General features: G+C 45.2%; 1 protein-coding gene across 1 annotated transcript in view; it reads left to right on the top strand.

Annotated features, from left to right (window-relative positions):
* The window catches only part of Eeig2 (EEIG family member 2), a 54,501-nt gene extending 32,671 nt beyond the window's left edge, over nt 1-21,830 (top strand). The window contains exons 4-13 of the mRNA XM_051165432.1: nt 1,511-1,652; nt 2,744-2,791; nt 7,678-7,794; nt 11,521-11,567; nt 14,658-14,761; nt 16,194-16,289; nt 17,185-17,377; nt 17,480-17,607; nt 18,460-18,529; nt 21,691-21,830. Of these exons, the coding sequence (XP_051021389.1) occupies nt 1,511-1,652; nt 2,744-2,791; nt 7,678-7,794; nt 11,521-11,567; nt 14,658-14,761; nt 16,194-16,289; nt 17,185-17,377; nt 17,480-17,607; nt 18,460-18,529; nt 21,691-21,733 (988 nt within the window). The 3' untranslated portion in view covers nt 21,734-21,830. The remainder of the gene's footprint in view (nt 1-1,510; nt 1,653-2,743; nt 2,792-7,677; nt 7,795-11,520; nt 11,568-14,657; nt 14,762-16,193; nt 16,290-17,184; nt 17,378-17,479; nt 17,608-18,459; nt 18,530-21,690) is intronic.
* Nucleotides 21,831-25,975: the final 4,145 nt, after the last annotated feature.

Raw genomic sequence — 25,975 nt, 5'->3', positions numbered from 1 at the left:
CGGGGCCTGGGGAGCCCAGGAGCCACAGAGCTCGGGGGGAGACAGTGTCCGAAGGAAGGGTATCCTGAGACACTGGAGCCCAGGAACTGCACAGCTCTGAGAGAAGCCTCCTCGGCAGAGGCAGTGACACCCTGAGGGAAGATGGCCCTGGCGGAGCTGAACTGCCACAGCGGAGCAGCTCCCACTTTGCACTCCTCTTCTTCAGTGGTGTAGCTCTGAGGAGCTCAGGAGCTCCGCCCGCTGCTCCGCTCCTTCGCTTCTTCCTTTCTTTGCTTCTTTGCTTCTTGACACGCCGGGCAGCAAATTTCCTAAAAGAGATGTTATGGGAGGACAACCCGGGTTTGGAGGGGACGAATCGCAGAGTGGGCTGCCTCTGCTCCTGGGAGAAAACAGCAGGAATCTGGCAGGGTTTTTACAGGATTTTTAAGATGGGGCTTTCCTGGAAAGATTGGTGGGATTTCAAATCCTGAGTTGTGGGGGTGGGGGGTCAGGGATGGTGGGTTTTACTATTAAGGGGTTGGTGAGAATTTCATGTAGGGCAGGGTCTTAACACTTTCCCCGCCTCTGGGCTGACATGACAGTTACAGCCGTTAGAAAAGGACGTTAGGAGCTTGGCACACTCTGGGAGGCAGAGGCAGACGATCTTTGTGAGTTCGAGGCCAGCCTGGTCTACAAAGTGAGTCCCAAGGAGAGCCTCTCTCCCCTCTCCCCTCTCCCCTCTCCCCTTCCCCTCCTCTCTCCCTCTCTCTCCCTCTCCTCTCTCTCTCTCTCTCTCTCTCTCTCTCTCTCTCTGCGCTCCCATCCCAGCACTGTGGTGGAATAAACATGTGGCCACACCTAGCTTTTCACATGGGTGCTGGGCATCTGAACCAGCTCCTCATACTTGCACATCAAACATCCTTGCCAACTGAGCTTATCTCGCAGCACTCCTTTGGTAGGTAGGCTGGTTGGTTGATTGGTTGGTTGGTCAGTAGATTGGTTGGTTCGTTGATTGGTTGGTTGGTTTCTGAGACAGGACCTCATGATCTTCCTGCCTCTAACTACCAAGGACAGACGGTATACAAGGGCATATGCCACCATGCCCAATTCATTGGAAATTATTAATAAGGAGAATAATTTATAACAGCAGTTTTCAACATATGGGCCTTGACCCATTTGGGGAGTGGAACAACCCTTTCACAGGGCCGCATATTAGATCTCCTGTATATCAGATCTTTACATTGCAATTCATAACAGTAGCAAAATTACAGTTATGAAGTAGCAATAAAAATAATTTTATGGGTGGGGGTCACCGCAGCATGAGGAACTGTATTGAAGGGTCTCAGCCTTAGGAAGGTTGGCAACCGCTGATGTATAAGATCATGCTGCTGCCCTGGTGGTGGAAGAGTTGGTTTTAATATCCCAAGGAAGACATGCTTAGGTCTAGTGATACCGGTTTTACACAGAGATAGTCATTATTTTTGGGCAACCAGACACGTAACTGAAAGTACAGAATTCTATTACATGGAAGGTGGGAGCGGGTAACTGAGGCACAGCTGGCATTCATTCTGAAGAAGGAGAGTCAGGAAGAACAGCAGCCAGGGAAGCAGGAGGAAAACCAGGCAGCTGTGACATCAGGGAGCTGTCGAGAAGAAGATGATGCAAGAACAGAGGTCAGTGGCCAAAGCCATCACGTGCTGCTGAGAGGCTGAGATGGAAACGGAGATTTTTTGCTTTCCCAAAATGAAAATCACTGGGGTCTTGAGCTAGTAGGGGGTGGGGGGAACATGAGGACAAACCCAGCTGGAGAGGGTTGACTAGAGTCAGTGCTGCAGGTGTGAGTCTGGAATTTCGGCAGTAGAGGACAGCAACGAAAAGAACCAAGTCGGGGCCAGAGAGATGGTGCAGAGGTTAAGAGCACTGGCTGCTCTTCCAAAGGTCCTGAGTTCAATTCCCAGCAACCACATGCTGGCTCACAACCACCTGTAATGGGCCCTGGTGCCTTCTTATGATGGGCAGGCACACATGTGAGCAGAATACTGTATAAATAAGAAAAGAATCAAGTCGAGGAGCCAAGGAACACTTAGAGGATGCTTCTTTTTGTTCACTTAAGAATGGCACCTTTAAGGGATGTTGGAGTGACCCAATAATAGAAGACATTTTGATAGCGCCTATGGAATAGAAATCGCGGCAGGGAAGGGAAGGAGCAGCAGATACTCTAAGTAATAATACGCTCGCTGTAGACTGTCTGGGCTTACTTAAATTCACCGTGTGAAAGACAGGAGTGATAGATAACACTTCACGTATCAGAGTCACAAAAGAGAAAGGGGAACTCTTCAGTAAACATGCTTTTAGAGTGGCCTTGGAGAAAGAAAGCCTGTCCTCGATGCTGAAAGGAAACAGTACACAATGTCTTGTTCGAAGCACTGTACACTTTGTCCTCATAGCTGTGTGGTACCCTAAGTTCAAAAATGTGGCTCTCGGTCCCAGCTGTATGGGAAGTCGAGGTGAGTCCCTTGAGGCCCAGGAGCTCAAGGTCAGTCTGCGTCATAGAGGGACTCCGTATCAAACACTACATGAATGAAGTTGCAAGCAAAGTAAAAACTTTGGTCATTTTCCAGGTTGGTGTTATTGATTTGAATAGTTGGACTTAAAAGCGTCCTGTTTTTATTGTCTCTGACATTCACTAGCCTACAAATGTCTACTTTAGAACTGTCTGACACGCATTTAGTTTTAAATCCTTCATCTCACAGTATCCTTACAGCGTTTTCTGTATTTGCAGGAATTAAAGGGCGGGAAAGCCTATGCGAAGGTAAGTAGATATTCTTTGGCTCTTTTTGTAATTCATGCTGTTGCTATAGCAGCCGTAGGTTTTTCATTGTTACTCAAGCTTGACTCGGTTTAAGTAAAGCAAATTGGAGATTGAACAATTGGATTTAACAAGGTATTAGAATTTTCTTTCTGGGGGCTGGAGAAATAGCTCAGTGGTTAGGAACACTGGCAATTCTTCCAAAGGATCCAGGTTCTGTTCCTAGCACATAAATGTGACTGTAACTCTGTATATAACTCCAGCTCTAGAGGACCCAGCCCCCTCCTTAGGCATTGCATGCCCATGGTGCACAAACACACATGCAAGCAAAAACCCATATACATAATAAAGATAAATGAATCTTTTTAAAAAAATATTCTGAGAGCATATTATGGGCTGTTACCCTTTAGTCTTAGCCTCCCCACTGGAGAATGATCTCTGGTTTTCTTGAAGCAATAGCTTATTGATGACACAAAACAATTAGATATGAGATATTGCTGTTCCCAGATTGGTTAATTTACTGACTAAAAAAACATGGTCAGGGATCCGTTATCCTCTTCCCTCTGTGATGACCTTTTTCTTAGTTACCACACTTGAGCATCAGGTGTCCGGTTGCTCAAGTGTTTACAACACAGTTCATATACACAAAAACCTAGCTGGTCGCTGGAGGTTATTTTTGTTGAGTAAGAAAGCATTTGCTAGATGCTCTCAGAGCACTCGGCTGTGTTTTATTGAGTCTAGCTGGACCATAAGCTCACCCCTAACCATGTGTGGCCATAGGGATGGATTGCTGTTGTTACATTAGACTAACCACAATGTAGCAATGACAAGAGGTCAGGTCCCTCTGTGTGCACAAGGACGAGGAAGGAGACTGACTCTCTCAGGAAAAGTGGACTTGATGAGCAGGGACTGTCAGGTCCCTGAGTGTTGGGCAGGCAGGAAAGGTCTACTGTCGCTGGTAACTGTTCATGACTTTTTTTTTTTTCTCTCTCTCTCTCTCTCTTCTAAGAGCTCTTAAAACAATATTCTCTCACCTTTTATGAGACTGTTGCCTTAGGCTCTGCCTGCGTTATTTTCCATTGGCAGCCCCTGTTGGCCTCCTGCTTGTCTGCTCCCTCTGTTGTCTAACAGCTCCATCTTCCTCAGTCCTGCAGAGTGGTCTTTCTAAAATTAAACCGTGATTATAGCATTCCCCGCTTTTAGTCCTTCGGTATTTATCCACTAACTGTTAAGGAAATTGGAAGTTCTGGAAGCTAAGAAATAAGAGCCATTTCGGTTTGCAAATCATCTCTGCTGCCTCACCTCTTCTACCCGCCCTCTGTGTTCTCCTCCCCCCCCCCATCCTGCCCCTCCATCCTTATGAGGAATATTGTCATCATGGGCTTCCTAGAGCATCCCGTGCTATTTTAGCGTATTTGCTATGTGACTTGACGCCATGCGTGTATGCCTCCCTCCCCTTGCCCTGTCAACTCATGTATCACTAGAGATTCAGCTTAGTCATCCCTTCCTACTGAGAACGTCCCTTCCCCTCTCTTATAATTGTGCCTTCCTTTACCGCAGCACTTATCAGATAGTGCTATTGGAAGTTGCTTTCTGTTTCCCCATACTAAGCTATTAGAGTAAGAATAAAGGACCCAGGGGTGGCTCAGGGCAGGACATGAGACAGGCCCTGGGCTCCATCCCCAGCACCAAAAATGGGGGAAACAATCTGTATTCCTGGGTAACAAGCCTAATGTGATCTGGAACACAAATGCTAACAGTTATTTTCTGAATAATGTCTGTCACAAGCGGTATATGTGTACAACATGTTTATGAGACACATATATGAAGCACACACATGTATAGATAGACATTCACGTGACAGTTGTCTTGATGGAGCCAAAGAAAGTCATAAGGAAGTATGGACTCGGCACCATGCTGTCGTGTGTGTGGTGTCAGTTCTTTGAAGACAGAATACGTTTCCTGCTCCTCTCTGATCGCCTAGGTCTATGTAAGAGTCTGGCACATAAAGGGAACATTAGCATGTGTCGCTTTCCTAACAGAGACTGTCTTATTTCTGCTCTTATACCAAAGCACAACAGACTGGGTGACTCAAACAGAAATACATTGAGTTCTCACCATCGTAGATGCTGAAAAACCTCAGGTCAAAATACCAGCAGATCCCGTGACTATGGAGAGCCTAACTTCCTGCTTTGCAGATGATCGGCTTCTTGATGTGTTACCATGCAACAGATTACAGAGAAAGGGCGTGCGTTCTCTCCTCTGCTTAAAGGATATTCACCCAAGCCTTAGTATACTCGGTGGTAGGACCCATTGGCAGAGGTGCTAGGTCCTGGGTTTAATCCCCAACACCCTAAGCAGAGGGATGCATTAATCCCTCCATGAGGGCTTCCTTCTCATGGCCCGATTACCTCCCAAAGGCCACCACTCCACACCATCCTGTCAGCAGTTAGACTCTCAACATACAGAGTCTGGAGAAGCAGAAGCCTGCAACCCATAACAGAGATCCTTAGTGCCAGTATGAAACCAGTATCGCAACAGTAGGTGGGGAATTAATGGGCAGCTCGTCTTTATTTAAGACTCATTTATTGGCATTTGAACCTTGATGTGAATAGAACTGAAAAGTACTAGATTATCTAAGACAAATCGGTTTGAGAGCATTAATGGCCTTGAGTTGGCCTTGGCACATTATGGCTAGCAGAGCTAAGGGATGGGGAGGGAAGGAGGGGGAATTAATTTGGCCAGAGACAGCATAGAGAACTCTTTCAAGAAGGGTTGTTCTTGTGATTTTTTTTCTTTGTTTTTGTTTTGGTGGAGGAAGAATGAAAACTGATGTAATAGTCTGGAGAGATGTGGGACAAGGTTTGGTTTGTCCGTGATGATAGGAGAAACCCCAGCGTGTTTGTGTGTCGGTGGCGATGCTCTAGCAGACCAGGAGTGAGTTAGAGTGCCAAGGAGCAGGGGAAAACTACAGAATAAACGTGGTAGGCAGGAGGCCTCCAGAACACAGGCTTATCATCCATAGTCTCTGAGCGGGAAGGCAGCAGAGGCGCAGGTGCAGGCAGGCGAGTGGCTGCGGCTTCTGTAAGAGCTTGTGGAAGTTAAGTGCTCTCGGCTGCCCTTATTTTCTGAGTGAAATAGGCAGCAAGGCCATCAGCGGGCAGAGCGAGCAGGAAGGAGGCGCTGGAGCTTTAATGGGGAGAGATGAGTATGGAACAGTACATATTGATAATAGATGGTCAAAGAAGCCACATGCGTCTCCAGATGCTTTGCATGGACCTATCCTGGCCTTTTCTCCTATGTTGCTCTGCTAAAAAGTAGTGAGACCACACTGACCATGTGAAAATTAAGCAGCTGTTGCCTGTGTCTTGAAGTGTGCCTGAGTTACTGTATTGGGGGCTTACACAGTTCTCTGGGCTCTTATCGGTTTCTCTTCTCTTATACCAGTTTAAAAGTCCTGGGCTAATGCTCCACTGTGCAGTGAACACCATCGTGTTTCATGTGGGTCTGGGGAGATGGCTCCTGGGAGAGGTCCTGCCATACAAGTGTAAGAATCCTCAGAGCCCATGTAAAACCAGGCACAGTAGCACACGCCTGTGCTGCAGAGACGAGAAGAGGAGACAGGAGAATCCCTGCAGGCTAGCTAGCCTGGCAAGTGCAACAAGGAGACCCTGCCTCAAACGTGGTGGAAGATGAGATTGCCCTCTGCCCCCTGCACATTCACTCTTGGATGGGCACGCCTACATACACACGTACATACACCTACATTATACACACACACACACAAACACACACACACACACACACACAAAACCTTGAAGCAAACAACCTCAGCAGTGTTCGAAACATGTAATGCAGCTTACTATATGTTTGTAGCGGTATCTTCAATCCAGTTTTTGTTCATAAAAGTTGATGCACTAGCCAGGTGCAGAGGCGCACACCTGTAATCCCAGCACTTGGGAGGCAGAGGCAAGCAGACCTCTGTGAGTTCGAGGCCAGCCTGGTCTACAAATTGAGTCCAGGAAAGCCAAGGCTACACGGAAAAACCCTGTCTCAAAAAAACAAAAACAAAAAGCCCCCCAAAATGTATACACTCAGTTATGTAGAAACCGACTGCTAAAATAACAATGATATAAGGGGTACCCTTGAACAGTGTTAAGCAACATCAGAGGAAAGGCTAGAACAAGCTTTGATAATACCCAAGCTTTCTGGATAGTAACGTGGAAGAGGAACAAGTTAAAGCTGAACTTCTGGGTAGCAGCAGAGAGCATAGGCATGGGCTAGAGCTGTGAGCACAGGAAAGAAAACTTCCCTAAGAATCCCGGCTCAAGGATAGTTAGCCAGGCAGAAGGGGAAGATGAGAGAGGAAAAGGTGCCCCTGCTAAAGAAGCGAAGAGCTTCCCTCGAGTCCCCTCTGCATGCGCAGAGAGTGAGGCTTTAACCTGCAATCAGCCCCACACCCACCCCACTGGTTAGCGCAGCATAGAGTAGGATCCAGAACAGGCTGGACGGAGCGTCACATGAACGCAACCATTTGTTATCCGCCCCCCTCAGTATGAGGTGAGTGTAGGTGTCACTGTGAGTGACGTTGCTTGTTTGATATGCCTTGGTTGTACTATTCCAGCCATGTGTTCATTTCAGTGTCTATAGAAATGTACTTAGCACAGCACATCGAATCCATGAGAAAAGGTGAGTAGAATACGATGCAGGTATTTATTAAAAAGCGATGCATTAAGGGCCCGTGGGAAGCAAATGATAAAGCAAATAGTGGTGGTACGACGGCAAGAACCGAAAGGCTTGAGAAAACTCGTGGGTTGAAGATCTATTTTAAGGAGATGCGATAGAGCCTACTAGGTAGTCTATTAATATGGCTCTCTTTCTTTTCATAGCTGGGCTTTGCAGATCTAAACCTGGCAGAGTTTGCTGGGTCAGGAAATACCACCCGTCGCTGTTTACTGGAAGGCTATGACACCAAAAATACAAGACAGGACAATTCCATCCTCAAAGTAAGCAAGCGCTCTTCGAGATTTGTGTACCAATAAAGGGGGAGTTTCCTGCCTCTCACTAAGCTCGGGTATCTGTTGTCACGGATACAATGGGAATGTGTACTGAGGTCATAAGCCTTCATGCCACTAGGGAAGGACCCTTCCATACCATAGAAGCAGCGAAAAGTAATGATCATCTTCACGGTTCAGTGGGATTCTCACCGGTGCCATGAACAAACACACCACCACTGCAGCACAAGAGCTTGCTAGGGAAAAGGGCACAGTGATCAGATACATGGCTTGAAATACGTATAGCTATCTGGACTAGAAAGATAGCTTGGCGGTTAAGAGCACTTGCTACACAACCACGCAGAGCTGAGTTCAGCATTTGGGAGGTGGAGGCAGGGAATTTCAGGGGTTCAAGGCCAGCCTTAGATACATGAGACCTTGCCTGGAAAAACCAAAGTGGGAAAAGAGGAAGTTGAAAAGAGCACAGCATTAATGAGCTTCTGTTGTTCTATACCTCTGAAAATATCTCAGGGCACTCGCATGCACCCCCACGGGATTGGCCAGGCTACAGAAATAGATTTTTATAATGGAGAAGGTTAGGTGCCTTCTGTAAGAGATGTCGTGAGTGACAGGGCTGAGACCAGCATGCGTATCTGCTGTCTGGTGGCCTTCTCACATGGTCACGCCCTCTAGCCCCATTCTCAAAAGCCACCAACTGTGCTGTTCATTCTGAATGGCCCCAAGCATGTTACTAAAATTCAGCCTCCTCATGTGTCCCTTACATTACGAAGTATATAACCCATCTCTGAATAGCACTGCTTTCGGGGAGGGGGGTGACTTCTTCTTTGTGACAAGTGCTGTAATGATCGAGTCATCCCCCCACACATACTGAAATTGCGGCCTAATTTTAGGTAGCCCTCTTCCCCCCCGCCCTCCTTCCACCATCTCCCCTGTTCCTAGCCCTTTTGGTCTCCTCATGCAGCTGTCTTCACCCCTGCCCCTTTCTCGTGGTCCACCAGGCCCCACTTGCTTCCACTTCCCCCTCCTCTAGCTCAGAGGGCACAGTCCACAATGGCCCGACCTAAATTAACACTCCAGGTTCCTTTGCCCAGTACTGTCCCTGAATATCTCCAGCCCTGCTTGGTTTGACTGTGTGTCCTCCCGGACTGTGTGTCCTGCTACTGAACATCGCTGGAGGACACAGAGATGATTGGGCACTAATGAGCTCAGGCTCACCTCCAGCTGGCACCCATACCCTGCCTCCCATCCCAATCCTTCACAGGACAATTCCCCCCCCCCCCACTGTTTTTTCTTTTCTTTTTTGTTTTGTTTTGTTTTGTTTTTCAAGACAGGGTTTCTCTGTATAGCCTTGGCTGTCCTAGACTCACTTTGTAGACTGGGCTGGCCTCAAACTCACAGCGATCCGCCTGCCTCTGCCTCCCAAGCACTAGAATTAAAGGCGTGCATCACCATGCCCAGTTCCCATGCTGTTACCTCCGCTAAACTTCTCCTTTATTGAAAAGGTAGAATTCATTAAAAACAAATCTCATCAGCCCAGCTTAGAGCTTACACTTCTGCTTGCCTCTCCAAGCTTGTTACAGTGCACGACTGGTGTCTTGCCTGTGGGTACAATGGATGACGAGGCCCTCTTCCTGTTAGAAGTCAGCCCTTGCTCTTGGGTTCTAGAAGGCACACGGGCATAATGGAGGGTTTTCCCTTGGGTCATCTATCTGCTCTCCTAGTCATCGCTCCCGTTAATAAACCATCCTTGTCAGCATACAAAGACACACTTGTGTGAATCCATATCTTAGAAGTGAAACCCAGCCTCTTATCTCTTATCTCTTACCTCTTACCGCCCACCCACTTCTCTGTTCTGCCTCACTGCACAATTCCCTCTATCCCAAGACGCTCAGATAGTCACAAGTGCTATCCTGTAGAGTTGGAAACCAGATTGAAAGACAGTATGGAAGAAGAGGCAATAAGAAACCCAACACAGCAGGATAGGTGTGAGACTTAAGGAAGAAATAAAATAAGAAAGGGACAGCAGTGGACGCCCTGGGGTAAAGAAGTTATAGAAGATGCATGCCACTCATTAGTTGGAAAGTATGCAGTAATTTGTAGGTGTCCTGTTTGTCATTAAGACTATGACCTCTAGCTGGGCCTAGTGGCCCACACCTGTAATCCCAGCACTCGGGAGGCAGAGGCAGGCAGATCACTGTGAGTTCAAGGCCCGCCTGGTTTACAAAGCAAGTCTAGGATAGCCAAGGCTACACAGGAAAACCCTGTCTCGATAAACCAAACCAAAAAAAAAAAAAAAAAATGACTATGACCTCGAACTAGAGAGGAGGCTCAGAGGTGAAGACCACTGGCTTTTCTTCCAAAGGTCCTGAGTTCAATTCCCATGAACCGCATGGTGGTTTACAACATCTATAATGAGATCTGGTGCCCTCTTCTGGCCTGCAGGCATGAAAGCAAGCAGAACACTGTATAAATAATAAATAAATACATCTTTAAAAAAAAAAAAAAAAGACTATGGCCTCAATATGTATAGTCCTGGGTTCTGCCCTATGCCTGCTATGTGAGTCGGAAAATATCCCTTATTCTCTATGGTCTCAAAACGAGACTTCTGGGCGTGTTGGAGATGAAATGAGATGATGTGTGTAGAACACATAGTTTATATCTGGAACGTAAGCTCCCAAATCAAGCCAGATGTGAAGGAGGATCACAGATGCAAGTTATCCTTGGCTACCTAGCAAGTTCCAGGGTAGCCTAGACTACTGAGGCTCTCCCAAAGAGCCAAAACAAACAAAAATAAATTCTCAAGTCATTACCATTGTGAATGTCATCATTATTACTATTCTTATTATGTGAATTTGGGGCTAGGAATATTGCCTGGTTGGTAGAATTCCTGCCTGGCATACACAAAGCCTGGGTCCGATCCACAGACCATATAAACCGGGTGTGGTGGCACACGCCCAGGATCACTGCAGCAGGAAAGAGGAAAAGGCTAAGTTTGAGGCTACCATCTGATACGTACTGAGTTCGAGGCCAGACTGGCTCAGAATAAATAAGTGAGATTGTCCTGTGGTTGAGTCTTAAAGGTTAATCAGCAACCAGTGAATGTTGGCATCTCAGAAGGAAACAGTGAGGCTTTGGTCTTGGTCCAAAGCTGGCACAGAGGGCAGAAGCTCTCTGCCCCATAGATCCTCCACAGGTATCCCATGAGGCCTCAGCCTGTGGAGCTGGAAGACCTGCTTACATCCCACAGGAGTCCGGGGCAAACACAGACAATCCAGACACAGTGCATGCTAAGGAAGGACTTTTGCTGGGGACATGCATTTTATTCTTATCTTTTCCAATAGAATTTTTATAATCACAAGGTTTTGGACATTAATGACAATCTTGTTTGTTTTTGCTTTTGTTTTTGTTTTTGTTTTTGTTTAAACAGAGTTTCTCTGTGTAGCCTTGGCTGTCCTGGATTTGCTTTATAGACCAGGTTGGCCTTGAACTTACAGAGATCCACCTACCCCTGCCTCCCCAAGTACTGGGTAAAGCTAATTTTTTAATCCATGTCTACATAAAGCAGTAATTGAATTTTACTCATTAAACATTTATTTCACATAATGTTTTCTAAATAGAAAATATTAGACTGGGAGGTGTGGAGGAAACACAGATTAATAAAAGCTGGCTTCTCGTGAAATTCTTTATAATCGTGATGTTCGATGCTCTTTTGTTTAGGTTTTGATCAGTATGCAGCTGATGTCTGGTGATCCATGTTTTAAAACGTAAGTTGATAACCAGTAAGTGAATTGTTTAATACAAATGGAAGCAGCTTTGTAAGCAAATAGTTCCTTTCATGGGAGACTGGCCTGAACTTTGTAGGAGTGACTGCTTCCTAGTAACAACTAAGCTCACCACTCTCAAAATGAGGCAAGTTACAGGTCTTTGTCCATCATTGGGTTTTCGGGTTTAAGATGAAATGGACAAACTGAAGGTTTAATTTTGTTTTCTATTTTCTTTTTTTTTTTTAAGGTCTATTTATTATTATATATACAGTGTTGTGTCTGCATGTACACCTGCAGGCCAGAAGAGGGCACCAGATTACATTGTAGATGGTTGTGAGTCACCATGTAGTTGCTGGGAATTGAACTCAAGACCTCTGGAAGAGCTGTCAGGACTCTTAACCACCGAGCCATCTCTCCCACCCCTGCTTTCGATTTTCATACTCACTTTTTCAACAGATACCCAGTAGGTGCCTTCCAGTGTGTGGGACTGCAGTCTAACCTCAGACACAGCAGTGAGCAAAAGACACCGCGTTCTACCACCTTAGAACTTACACTCTAAGAAAGAAACAGCCAAGTAGCGATAAGCCGAGAAACGGAGCCTGGAACAGATGTTCGGGGAGGAGTAACCAGGGAGCACGGTGATGCCTTGAAGAGCTGGCGCTGTTTTAGATGGAGGATCAGGGAAGGCCTCCCTGGTTAAGATGACATTTGAGTAGAGACTTGAAGGAGATGGGAGGCGAGCTACACAGATATTTGGGGAAAGAGTATTCAAGGTGGAGGCAATACAGAAAAAAAGCCTTGAGGAGCCACATTCCCAGCATCCTCAAGTAACTGCCTGGAGACCAGCATTATCGAGCGCAGAGGGAGTAAGGGGCTTAGTCACAGGAGATGAGGGCAGATGGTCATCTTGTGGGCCTTGAAAACGGCTCCACTCACCTTCTGAATAAGGTGAAAAGCTACAGAGGTTTCAAATGAAAAGTAAATGATCTTATTTGCAGTGCAAGGTAGCAAAGAGACAGTCTGAGGTGGGGGGAAAAAAAAAAGAAGATGGAAGAGGCAGATTATGTGACCGTTTCATTAGTTAATGTTTTCTCTCCTGAGAAGCCACAAGAGAAACAATTCAGAGTTCAGGTATAAGACACAAGGAGACCCACATCTGAAAAGAAGAATTTGTAAAAAAAAAAAAAAAAAAAATCCAGTGTGATCCAAATTCTCTTCTTACAAAACGAGGAAGCTAAGACTGAGCAATTGTCCTGGCCAAGTGTGTCTGTGTGGACCCAAAGGTAAATAAGCACTGGAGAGATGGGATGCCCTGCTCCGCTGGACTCCTGGGAGATGTACACACGGCACACAGCGTGACTGGGGCAGAGAGCAGAGGGCCTCTAAACGCCACTGCTCCTGGAAAGCCAGGAAGCCCTCGCTGAAGCGGTGGCCCTAGGCTAAGTGATCATGATGAATATGAGTGTATGTATGGTCCCAGAGGGCACATAGCAGGAGGGGAGGAGAGGCATGCCAGGAACACGCATAGGGCATGGTGGTGGTGGTGCACGGGGTATTTGTGGAGCAGCCAGGAGATAATGATATCATTTTAGGAAGTCATTTTCTACAGACTCTGAGCATTATTATTATAAAATTAAGATAATTCCCATTTCTTTAAACTTCAGCGATGCCCTATCAAGGGATCCTGACAAAGAATATAAAACATTTTTGAGCAAAAGAAGTGATAAAACTGAGCCATTCTCTGCGCGAATCTTTTATTTATTTTTCCTGTGAATATTCCGTGGAGTTTGGTTTTTGTTGTGGTTGGTTGGTTGGTTGGTTGGTTGGTTGATTGGTTGCTTGGGTTTGGGTTTGGGTTTGGTTTTTCAAGACAGGGTTTCTCTGTGTAGCCCTGGCTGTCCTGGACTCCCTTTGTAAACCAGACTGGCCTCGAACTCACAAAGATCCACCTGCCTCTGCCTCCTTGAGTGCTGGAATTACAGGCATATGCCACTTCATCCAGCTTTCAATGGAGTTATTTTTTTTAACCAAGTTGTTTATGTCATTTAAACACATAACCCACCTGTACCTTCTGATATAAACCTATATATAATCCCAGCACTGAGAAAACTGAGACGGGAGGATTTTCATAAGTTCAAGACTAGTCTGAGCTACAGGCAGGTTACCAAGCCACAGAGAAAAGTTGTGTCTCAAAAATCATAGCCCATGGGGGCTAGAGAGGTGGCTCAGAAGTTAAGAGAACAGGCTGTTCTTCCAAAAGTCCTGAGTTCAACTCCCAGCAACCACATAGTGGCTCATAAACATCTATAATGAGATCTGGTGCCCTCTTCTGGTGTGCAGGCACACATGCATGCAGGCAGAATACTGTATAAATAATAAGTATTTTTAAAAAAAAAAAAACTATAGCCCAAAAATTAAAATACAGCTATTGATAATTGAGGTTGGTCCAACTTCGAGTATGAAGAGCCTTGGGTGTCATCCTAGGAGCTTGAGCCTTGATGCGAAGGCACTATTGAAGGATTGGCTCTGGCTTTAAGGCAGCAGCTCACATAGCCCAAGTTGATATCTACCTTGCTCATGCCCAAGGACCGTCCTGAACTTCTGGTCCTCCTGCCTTGACTTCCTGAGGTTACAGGACTGTGACAGCACACTTCAGAACTCCGCGAGACAGCACTCTTTCTGTTCACGGTATCTTGTCGAATAAAAACCTTTCTCTGCAGGTCAGCTGTTAAGAGCACCTGCTGCCCTCCGCAGAGGACCATAGTTCAGTTCCCAGCCCCCACGCCAGGTGGCTCACAACCATCTGTAACTCCAGGTCTCTGTAGGCACCGGCACACATGTGTGCGTATGCACAGGCACATAAATAAAAATAAAGTCTTGATATAAAAATCTTTCCTGCCTTTATTATTCAGGTTTTAAGGTTTTAAAGGATACTTACGGATTGTTTAATGGTTCCGTTCCACCCTCAAAAGGATAGCGCTCATAAAGAGCTGACTACGGCAGGTGCTGAGTACACAGCCTCTGACAGTGGTTCAGACCTTCAGGCTCACACATGGCTCAAGGCCTGATCCTTAGAATATCTCTTTACAGGCCGCCTTCCACGTCCACATCAATCCCAATCGCTGGGGAATCCAAGTCTCTGGAAGAGGATAGAAAAGGCGGCGAGACCCTCAAAGTGCATCTTGGAATAGCAGGTCTGGGTCTGTACCTTCCTGGTATATAAATAATAAACTATTATCTTTACACCCTTGTCTGTCTTCTGACGTCCCATAGCCCCCAGCAGGATGGGAGGGAGCTAGTCATATTGCACCCATGGTCAGGAAACAGCGAGATAAATGCTGGTGTTCAGCTGGCTGGTTCTTCTTCTTCTTTATTCAGTCTGGGGCCTCAGCTCGGGGAATGGTTCTGCTCACGCAGAGGACCAGCAGCCTGCTTGTTTGGCAGCGTTTGTTGGCCCAGCTGTGCACAGTCTCATGTGTAGAACTGCTGCTGCGGTACCTTCTCACTCAGCTGCTTGCCTTCTGCTCCTAAGTTAACAATGGTTCTGGTTTCTGAGTGTTTGACACTAGTGCTGAACAATCACACTTCTGTCTTCTGTGGAGGGATAGCTGGTACCACAGAATTATGCACATGATCTGGGAGCTACTACAAACAGTTTGGGGACTGTTTTGTTTTTACAGTTGCTTCCAAACTATGAACTGTTATAGGTTTCTTTTATCACTTTATTTTTTATTTGTTTTCTCTTTAGGGTGTTTTACCTGTCTGTATGTCTATGCACCATATGTATGCAGTGACTGTATAGCCCAGAAGAGGTGTTGGATCTCCTGGAACTGGAGTTACAGGTGGTTTTGAGCTGCCATGTGGGTGCTGGGGACTGAACCCGAGTTCTCTGTAAGAGCAGCTGGTGCTTTTAAACAGCTGTATCATCTCTAGTCTTGTATTCATTTTTTAAAGAATTTTCATCCTAGGTACTGTACCCTATGCTGTGTTGACAGAAGTTACAGCATTGTCCCATGTGTAACCTAGCACTAGGAAGGCTGACATTATGCAATAAAGTACATTTAATTCACTACTGAGATGAATTTTGAAGGAATAGGATCTCCTCCACACCACCTAAAAAACAAAACAAAAACAAAAACACTATAGGGCCAGGGCATGGTGCACACCTGTAATCCCAGCGCTCGAGACACCAAGACAGGAGGAACAGGAGTTGAAGGCCAGCCTGGGCTATTTAGTGAGTTCAAGGATAGCTGAGGTTATGTGAGAACCAGTCTAATACATAGATGGATGGATGGATGGACAGATGGATGGACAGACAGACAGACAAGAATTTGTAAGAATAAGATTGACTTATTAGAGACATGTTGAGCATAAAAAACTAGTGGTTTTAAGACACCCTGCTAGTAGACATGGAAGTTCCCTAACTTTCCAATGGACTAAGATATTTAAGCCCTCTTTAGTTTCTTGCAATGCAGTTTGTTTCATTGTACCAATTTGAAGGACTCTATCACTTTATAATTTATTTTCTTTGATTATGAGCTTGCAAAGTTATAAAATATACAGGTAAAATACAAATAGGATGTTGACTTGGTAGGAATAGTAACATCAAGTTGTGACTTGTTGCAGATCTTTCAGCAAAGAGTGCCTCTGTTCCTGATGAACTTGGTGCCTGGGGACATTCTAGGACATCAAGCTATGCCAGCCAGCAGTCCAAAGTATCAGGTAGGACATCAAGCTATGCCAGCCAGCAGTCCAAAGTATCAGGTAGAAGCCCACAATGGGATTCAACTCCTTATTGCTCTAAAGCAGTAGTTCTCAGCCTGTGGTCACAACCCCTTTGGGAGTCACATTATCAGATATCCTGCCTATCAGATATTTACATTACGACCCATAACGGTATCAAAATTATAAAGTAACAATAAAATAATTTTATGGTTGCGGTGGAGGGCTCACCACAACATGAGGAACTGTATTAAAGGGTCGAAGCATTAGAAAGGTTGAGAACCACTGTTCTAAAGAGGCTTGAAGCCAGCTGTGGTAACATATACCTGTTATCCTAGCAGTGGGAAGGCTGAGACAGAAGGATGGCAAGTTCAAGGCCAGCCACTGCTTGCTGCATAGCAAGTACCTGTCTCCAGACAAAACAAAATTCACCAGGCCTGGTGGCAGAAGCCTTTAATCCCAGACAGACTAAAATTCAATAATAAACTTGAAACTACCACTGCAGAACATTTATTTTTGTGGGATAAAGATATTACTTCTTAGAGCTGGTAGGTGACTCCATAAAGTGCTTGTCATGCAAGCATAAAAACCTGAGTTCAGCCACCAGCACTCACATAAAAGTCGGACTTGACAGTTCATGCCTATAATCTAAGCACTGAGAAGACAGAGATGGAGGGATTTTAGGGACTGTTATAACCAAATCATCAAGTTTTAGGCTCAGTACAAGATCCTGTCTCAAAAAATAAGGCGGCCAGTGGCAGAGTAGAATACCAGTTCAGCCACTGCCTCCATACACACATTCACACATGTGCATGAATACACACACGGGAAGAAAAAGTTAGACTGTAGCGTGTCTGAGAGTGGTAGTATATCCAAATGATTTTTCCCCTGGCAGGATACAGCACATGTCATTCCCGGTCATCCAGTTTCTCTGAGTTCTGCCACAGAAGAAACACCTCAGTGGGAAGTACTTCAACAGGAATTGAAAGCATTCTGGAGCCATGTGACGAAACTGAGCAAATCACAGCTGAGCCAAATCCAGACACCGCCGATAAAGAAGAGGAAGCAGCTTCGGAGAAGCTCACCAGGTACCCTCCCGAACCTGATGGCTTTTACCCTTAAAACAATGTATTTATTTTCACCAAATAATCAATACAAAAGGAAGGAAACAACTGTGGTTCTCTTCCAAGATGCCCGGTGAAGCAGGATTCTGTTGAGTCCCAGCTGAAGCGAGTCGACGACACCAGGGTGGATGCTGACGACATCGTGGAGACAATCCTGCAGAGTCAGGACTTCAGCCTGGATTCCAGTGCAGAAGGTGCGCATGAGGAGAACGCTCGGTCCGGCGCTCTGCTCCACAGCTGCGGGACCCACGTGGTCAGGCTACAGCTGTGACTACATAAAGCCGATCCCAGGCCCACAAAGGCAAAGATAGTTTTGTAGCTTGTCTCTGACAAGGTCTGTTGATGCTGGGTAAAGAACAGTGGATGGGATAACAATTGAGATGTAATATGAATAAAATTAATAAAATGTATTTTAAAGATAATAAAATAAAAGAACAAGCTTTAGTGAAGGCATCAGCTAAGGAGGTATTATAGCTCAGTAGGACAGCAAATTCCTGGAACGTATGAGGGAGGCCCTGGGTTCGACCCCTAGAAGTGGTGTAGGTTGGAGGAGGCCGAGATCCATCTTAAAGAAAGCTTTCTTGTCTATACAGTTCATGAGCGCCAGGCCCCTGGCCCAGTCTGAAGGCCCCGGGGTGGTGGTCTTGAAAACAGTGTAAATAGAACCCTGCAATTTATCCCAGCATTTCCCACAGAAACTGAAAATTTATCTGCCACCAACTTGAAAGGTACAATTAATTACTCATGCTGGTGAGAAGAGAGAACACCTCACGGCGGACCATTTTGTTGTGTAACTGGCTGGAAATAGGAATAATTAAGCCTCATGAAAATGTGTAGAAAGAGCTGCCATTGCTGTTAAGAGAAAAAGAGCTTTAGGGAGGTTGGTGAGAAAGAACTGTGAGGCTGGCTTTCCAGTTGCCTCTAAAGCTCGTATAAAACTTTGATACACTTTGATACTTATAAAATGTTGATTACTACGATATGCATTTTACTTGAGAGCAACCTGATCACTGTGCACTTACCAAGCATTTAATTATGTCTTACAGAGGAAGGTCTGAGGTTATTCGTGGGGCCTGGGGGAAGTACAACCTTTGGCAGCCACCACCTTCCAAACAGGTATGTCACCCACCAGCTCACTCTGCTGAAATCCAGACATCCTGATTAATGAGGAGAGAAACCGTAGCTCTGTTGTCAGAAGGCCCACAGCCTAGCAAGAGCAAAGCCCTCGCTTCCGTTTCAAATCAAAAGCGCCTGGGAAGCAAAAGCAGAAAGTTCAGGAGTTCAGGGTCATCCTCGGCTACAAAGCAAGTCCGAAGCTAGCCCGGGCTCTGAGGGGGCAAAACATCATAAGTAAAGGACGAAGGTTGCAGTTGTCCTTATGTTGAGACTGAATAACACAAATGCTTATACTTCCATGAGAAGAGTCGGTTACTACGGTAATACGCTTGCTTTCCTGGATGTCTTTAGCATCCTATTTTATCTCAGCTTGTTACTTTACTTATGTTTTTAGAATATATTGGACAAATAGAGCACTTGACAATCGTTAACATTAAAAGAAATTTTAGAACAGAATTTTAGCCTAATATTTTAGATAGAGCAAAGGGAGCATTTCCCGGCAGTGTCCTTACCTCCCTGAGCAGCTGTGCACCTACACAGCAGCATGAGCTGCCATTAACCTTTCTTGGCTTTAGGGACATTTCTTTTTTTTTTTTTTTTTTTTTCCTTTTCTTTTTTTCTTTTTTTTTTTTTTTTTTTTGCCAGCACAAAGGCTGCTTCCATTTCCATTTTTAATCTTTTCTATATAATTTGTATATCTGGATATTTTTAATTTTTTTATATGTATGGGTCTGTATGGATGTATGCATGTATGCCAGGGGCAGGGGGAGAGCACCTGCAGAGGCTGGAACAGAGCATTGGCTATCCTGGAGCAGAGTTACAGACGGTTGTGAGACACCTGATTTACATGCTGGAACCTGAACTCTGTCCCCCTGGAAGATCGCCAATGGCTCTTAACTGCTGAGCCATCTCTCTAGCCCCTATCTAAATATTTTTTACAATTTTTTTTGAGGCGAGGTCTCAATATATATAGCCCTGACTAGCCTTGAACTCTTTATGTAGACCTCAGACTCACCTGCCTCTGCCTCCTGAGTGCCACCACACCCAGCAAGATGTCCCCCTTGTCGCTGGTTTCTTAGAAGTTGCCGTAAGTTGTGACTGGATGTGTTTCTCTCTATTTATTCTGTTTGGATTTCACTGAACTTCATGGGTCCCTGTGCTTATAGCTTTCATCAGATTTGACAATTCTCTGGCCAAATCTCCCACGCACACGTGCTTCCTTCTGGTACTCTGATGTTCAGATGCCAATGCTTATCTTCTATGAGCTAAGATAAAGCACCAACAACAGACCAAAATAACAATTGGTGGATTGGTGAACCGGTAAGCTTCCTGGGCTTACAAAAACAAGGGTGACTCAAAACAGCTGCATCACCAACAAACCCTAATCCATCATGGCCGACAACCTCACAGAAGCCTAAGTCTATTAACCCTCCACCCCCTATGTGCCCTAGCATCTTCCAAGAGCATATGTAGGAGGGAAATATGGGTGGAATTCCAGTGTGAGGCTTGTGACCCTCCCTTCCTGCCTTCTACAAGTGCGTACTAAAAGCCCAACCCTATTCCTGTTCCTACAGACCTTGCTGTCACTGTATTGGTTTATTTCATTGCTGTGACCACAGTGTCAAGGTTATCCCTGGTGCATGATGGGAAGGAATGAGTGTCATATTATACCTCGAGGAAAAAGGTATACCATAAACACCTCATGAAATGTCACTAACGGATGAGACCAGCCACAGTGGTTGCTTCCAGGATTAGTAAACTCTGTGCACTCAAGAGGGAAACCTCACGTGGAGAGGAAGGGCGTCTGATAACTTGACAAATAAGGAAATGGACAGCTGCGGATAACTTTTAACAGTAAGACCCTAGCTTCCATGCAGCACCACCACTGACGGTCTCAGGATTACCCAAGATGCCCCCAGGAAAGGGTAGAAATTTGACCTATTCAAAAGCATAAAGCTAGCTGCCCTCTAAAAGGCATAGGATCTTTATTCTGCCAGACCAAGAAGCAACAACAGGAAGATGCATGCCCCTTTCTTGACAGCACAAAACCAGGGTCTCAAGTGCATCAGTAGCAACAGCAGCAGCAGGAAGTCTCGTATGGATAAGGCCATTATTTAAACACCTCAGAATGGTTTTAGTCACAAAGCTTGGCAACTAAGTTCTTTAGTATATTTCATAATTAGAGGTCAGTTCATACCCAGCATATTACAGTAAAGGCTGTAACACAGAAACCCAAGAATGTGACAGCCAGGCCAGTTATACAGCTTTGTCCCCAAAACTGATGCACTGCCATCTTATTATTCCACCATCCTGGACAGCCAGAGGTAAGAATTCTTCTCCTCTAGAGAAATAGAAATCAATATATTTCTTCAGCTGTGCTACACATGGGAAATTTAGTCACATGACCACACACACCCACAGGGGAGTTGAGGGAACAGTCTCCAGGCAGGTTCCCTGTCCCCAGCTAAACTATGAAGCAGAGAAGAGATTCTCTGGGGGTCGGGAGCAGGGGTGGGACACAACCGTCTTCTACGCTGAGCTGCTGAAGAAATAAACTCTTCCTCAAGAACATTCTTAATTCACAATGCTAGCCACATATAAAGCCATCTGCACATTGTCCAGAAGAATTACTGAGTCCTCCCAGCACATGGGAGGCAGAGGCAGCAAGAACTGGACTGCGAAGCCGTCTTTGGCTACATAGAGAGGTATGGACCAGCCTAGGCTAAATGAAACCCTGTCTGAAAAAGAGGAAGGAGAAATGGTGGGGAGGTAGAAGAGAGAGGATGGGGGCGGGGGGAGGCTTTACACTAGGCCTGCAGTATTATAACTAAAGACTCCATGAAAACCCTACATACTGCCCTGGCTGAGGCTGATTTTAGTATTGTCTTTGTATATGATACCTTTAAGCCTTGTAGAAATAAAATTCAACTGAAACCCACTTGGAGCTGGGTGGTGGTGGCAGACGTCTTTAATCCCAGGAGGCAGAGGCAGGTGGATCGCTGACTTCAAGGCCAGCCTGGTCCTCCAGGACAGCCAGGGCTACACGGAGAAACCCTGTGTCAAAAAAAGAGAACCACCCAGGGTACCTGGGAGAAGAGTTATTCGTAAGTTGCCCCCTCTACAATTCAAGGTCTGAAATTTTCCCCTCACTGCTGTTTCAGGGTAGGTTCTGGAGCCTACGAACAGGTTGTGATCAAACGCTAGAAGTGAAGCCAGCTGACGGAAGCTTCTCTGTGTACCTGAGGTGTGGACAACAGGTGTTTCGAGGTTTTTTTTAGTCAAGCATGTAAAAACAAAAAAACAAACAAACCAGTGAACCTGTTTTCAAGTGAAGTTCATCTGCGAAGAGGAAAGCAATCCTGATTGCTTCTCAAAGCACCCTTCCTCGGCCACTCACCCACGGAGGGTGAAGGCCTGTCCTGCATCAGCACCCAGAACGAAAAGACTGCTTGTGCATCTGAAACACCCCGGAGAAAATCGGCACTGGACGCACCTCAGTATCCCAGCACAAAAATCCAAGGCGGGGGTGACGGTGGGGGGAGGGGGTCGCGGGAGCGGGGGTTGCTCAACAGGTCTGAGCCCTGTTTTTAAATTTCGCATTTATGAAACAGTGTGTGAGGTCAGTTTAAATCCTATAATTGTATCAAGACCATTGTAATTCCTACAAAGCCAATCTTCTATGTCCTATAGCATTGTACTAAGTATATTAACTCCTTTGATGCAATAATTGGCAGAGAGAGTGAGTGGCCATGCTTTGGGGAAAATATTATGCTCTAACTTAAACATTTCAAATACTTAACAATTCTGAACCTATCAGACATAAGTCAGGTGATAGGTGTGTCCAAATCTGAGACAGGTGGATGCTGTGACTGTGCAGTATACATTGTTCCTTGCCGTGAATATTAGATTAGTTGCAAAAGCCCCCGGGGCACTATATGAGAGTAAGCTTAATGGTCTGTATGCTAGGCTGCCGGAGGCAAGCCAGGAGAAGAGCTGTTTCATCATCCATTCAGTACTAAGACTTGCTGGTCTCAGCAGGCAGAGCAGACGGGAAACTGCTAGCTGATCAGAAAAAGAGCGCTCTTCCTAAGGAAGCCAGACTTCCGTGAACTGACACTTACCGTGCTGTGCTAACGGGCAGACGGCTGATTTCACTGACCCCGTGGGACTGACTGGCGCTTTTCTATTTTCGCCCCTTTGACCAGCGACTGTTTTCTTCTTTACCGTGTCAGGGTTTCGCTGTTTGAAGCCAGAGTAGACTGTCACACGCGTCGAATACAGCCTTTCAGGTGCAGATCTCTAGTCTGGATCCGCCGTTACAGCACCACACACAAGCCGTAGAAAGAACTAAGCTTCCCCTCGCTGAAGAGAAGTTTAGGGTTGTGCGGAGCCAGCCATGCCCCAGTCCTCACCTCCACAGTCATGTCTGGGAAGACAGCAGCTCAGAACACAGTATTACTCTGGCCAAGGGATTCTTGTGTTGACAAAATAGACTTATACAATGTTTGAATATCCGGATTGGGAAGTTTGGATTTGTTCATGTTAGAATTTTTATTTTAATAACTAAGAATTAGATAGTCTACATTAATATGAACCTATTTTTAAAATAGATTCTGATTTTTTTTTTAAAGATGATACCCTGTTTTAGAATATTTTGCAAGTAAGGGAAAGAATTTTTGGGGAGAATCAGATTAAGACATATTTGGAGGGCAGGACATTGACAAGAGCATCTTTACCAGGTTATCTGAATCAGCTGTCTACAAGGTGAGGACATGCTGTCTGCTTTCAAGTGAACAGATCCACTGTATGTTACAAAAAGATCAAAGTTTCAGCTAGAGATGATGAAGATATTATTTAGAGAGGTTTAATTCTGACAATTTTTAAAAGCATATTTTTCTATTTTAAAAAAATATATAATTTCTAGGCTTTATTTTTCTTGGCACTCCTGCAGATGATTTCGGATTCTAAAGATGATACTAACAGTAGCTTGTAAGCACGGTTCAGTGAGGCCACGGAACAGACACACACACACACGCAAGGTGCTGTTGTCAGGGCGCAGTGGCTGCCTCGCTTAGCCTGGCTGCCCTCTGCCCTCTATCTCTACACAGGATTAGGTGTGGGTATTTTAAATGGTACAGAATCCTTCCCCCCCCCCCAGAAAAATCAAATGTGTGGCACTAGAGAATATAGCTCAGTTGGTAGAGTACTTGCCTCGACCACACGAAGTCCTGGGTTTTAACTGTAACCCGGCACTTGGGAGGTGGAGGCAGGGGCATCAGATGTTCAGGGTCAGTCTAGGCTCCATAGGGAGTTGGGGGCCAAAGTGGGCTGCATAATAAATACCCCAGCTCAAAAAAAGGGGAAATGAAAATGTGATGAGATTTTGAAATTTATAAAAAAAAAAAAATTATTCCTTTTTCATTTTAGCAGCTACTAAATAATCTTGATTTACATAGTGTTACATAGTTTTTCAAAATCACTTAGTAAGTAGAAATGTTGGGTTGGAAGGGGAGAGAGTAGCTGTGACTCCCAGCCTGGCCTCGCCTTCCCCAGTGCTGCGGGGTTTGCGCTGCATTCATATTTCAGTCCAGTCCTATCAAAATGTGAAAGGTGCCCTGTGTGGGAGCCTTGCTTTCTTTTCTTTGTCTCTCTCTCTCTCTCTCTCTCTCTCTCTCTCTCTCTCTCTCTCTCTCTCTCCCTCTCTTTCTTTTCCTTCTCTCTTCAAGGCATGTATTGTCAGGCTCTCCTCAGCCTCAAGACTATTTTAAAACCTGTTTGCCAAGCATCGAGTCTGTTTTTAACTCTGCTTTGAGGAAACAGTAGACTTGAAAAAGCAGACTCTTTAACAAATTAAATTTTTTAATATTTAGGTCAAATTTTAAACAGTCCAATCTTGGAGAATTTTTAGACCTAAGGTTTTTTTTTTTCTATTTCTGTCCTAGAGAAAAGGCAAACAGCACCCTTTAAAGCTAGTATTCGCGGTGCGGTGGGAAGGAAAGATCTTAAACACCTTGTTCAGAAGCGCATGCGGGCCAGGCAGGAGAGTTTCTGCCACGGGCTGGTGACAAGACCGTACAGGAAGTGACATACAGGACTAGGCAGTATGAGCTGCCATCCGTTTACACTTAAATGCTGGCCTCCCTTTTGTGGCCATATTGAGGGTCTTGCTACACAAACCACTAATGTAGATTAACATTTTTGATACTAAAGTCTTGACCAACACCCCTAGCCCCACCATCTCATTCCAGCATAAATCCACGAGGATAATAACCAAGCTAGATTCTTCTGTATATGTTTTTGTTTTTAGTTTGTTGTTGTTCAAAACTATGAAGCCACAGAGGTTGACCACTTAGCCCTTTTTTACTAGAAGGAAAAAGAAAAATCTCTTCAACTAATCTCCGTTCAAAACAGATTCAAGTTCAGGCTCACTCCTGCAATCTCAGCATTGGGAGGCTGAGGCAGGATGATCTTCAAATTCAAGGATAGTCTGGGCTACATGGTCTACTTGAGGTCAAAGGCAGCCTGGGCTCCATGGTAATCATGAGCCCAAAATGAGACCCTGACTCAAAAGGGGGGAAAAATTTTTTTTAAATCAGACAGTACTGAATTTTGATAAGTCGAATCATCCAGAAGCAATTCCAGACTCTAAATTCCCATGTTAAATAAACTACTTTTGAAGAACAAGCTGACAGTATTATTACATATTTCACTGGGTCACTTCTGGAACCTTAGGCTTCCATGTTTGTATCCAATCTCCGAGAGACGCAGTGAGCTCATATGACGGGATTGTACTATTTTCTTCACAAGTCTTCCGTGTGGGCAACTCAGAAATTCAGTTCTCTTAGATGGTACGTCACGTGACTATAGTCAAGTAGGGTGGCTGAGCCCGTGTGAGGCCACTGTGCACATTGGCTTAGTTAGGTACTGAGCACAGTGTTAGCACCTGAGCTGTAGGAATGAAATACTCCTGTAGTGAGCCTAGGTGAAGACTGCCCTGGAAACAAAGCCTTATCCCCCTCTACATGGGATTTTTGTCAAAAATGTATACATAAAATATTGCAAAGGATAATATGGGTGGTCTCCCCATACAACAAAGATGATAAAAAAAGGATTTACATTGTGCTCCGTATTTTGAAATGTGTATGTTTATCTTGCTTATATAATTCTTTTCACCGTTATTCATTGGCCAAATTCAATGCAAGGAAAGACAGACTATAGAAGAACTTGGTTAACCTTGGCAATATGTCTTGAGGATTACCATCTTCTGTTAGTTCCGTCCCTTAGAGGTTAACACAGTGTTCATGAAAACACTGGTCACTGAGGGATAGCTTGGTGGTAAGGGACTTTCCAGCCTATAAAAGACCTTGGGATTGGTCTTCAGAGCTGAGCAAAGAAAATGAAGTGATTCCATCAGTATTATGTTCTAATACTTGGAGAATGAACTTC

Source organism: Acomys russatus, chromosome 23 (assembly GCF_903995435.1).
Source record: "Acomys russatus chromosome 23, mAcoRus1.1, whole genome shotgun sequence".
Taxonomy (NCBI): Eukaryota; Metazoa; Chordata; class Mammalia; order Rodentia; family Muridae; genus Acomys; species Acomys russatus.
This window is presented reverse-complemented; position numbering and strand designations above follow the sequence as displayed.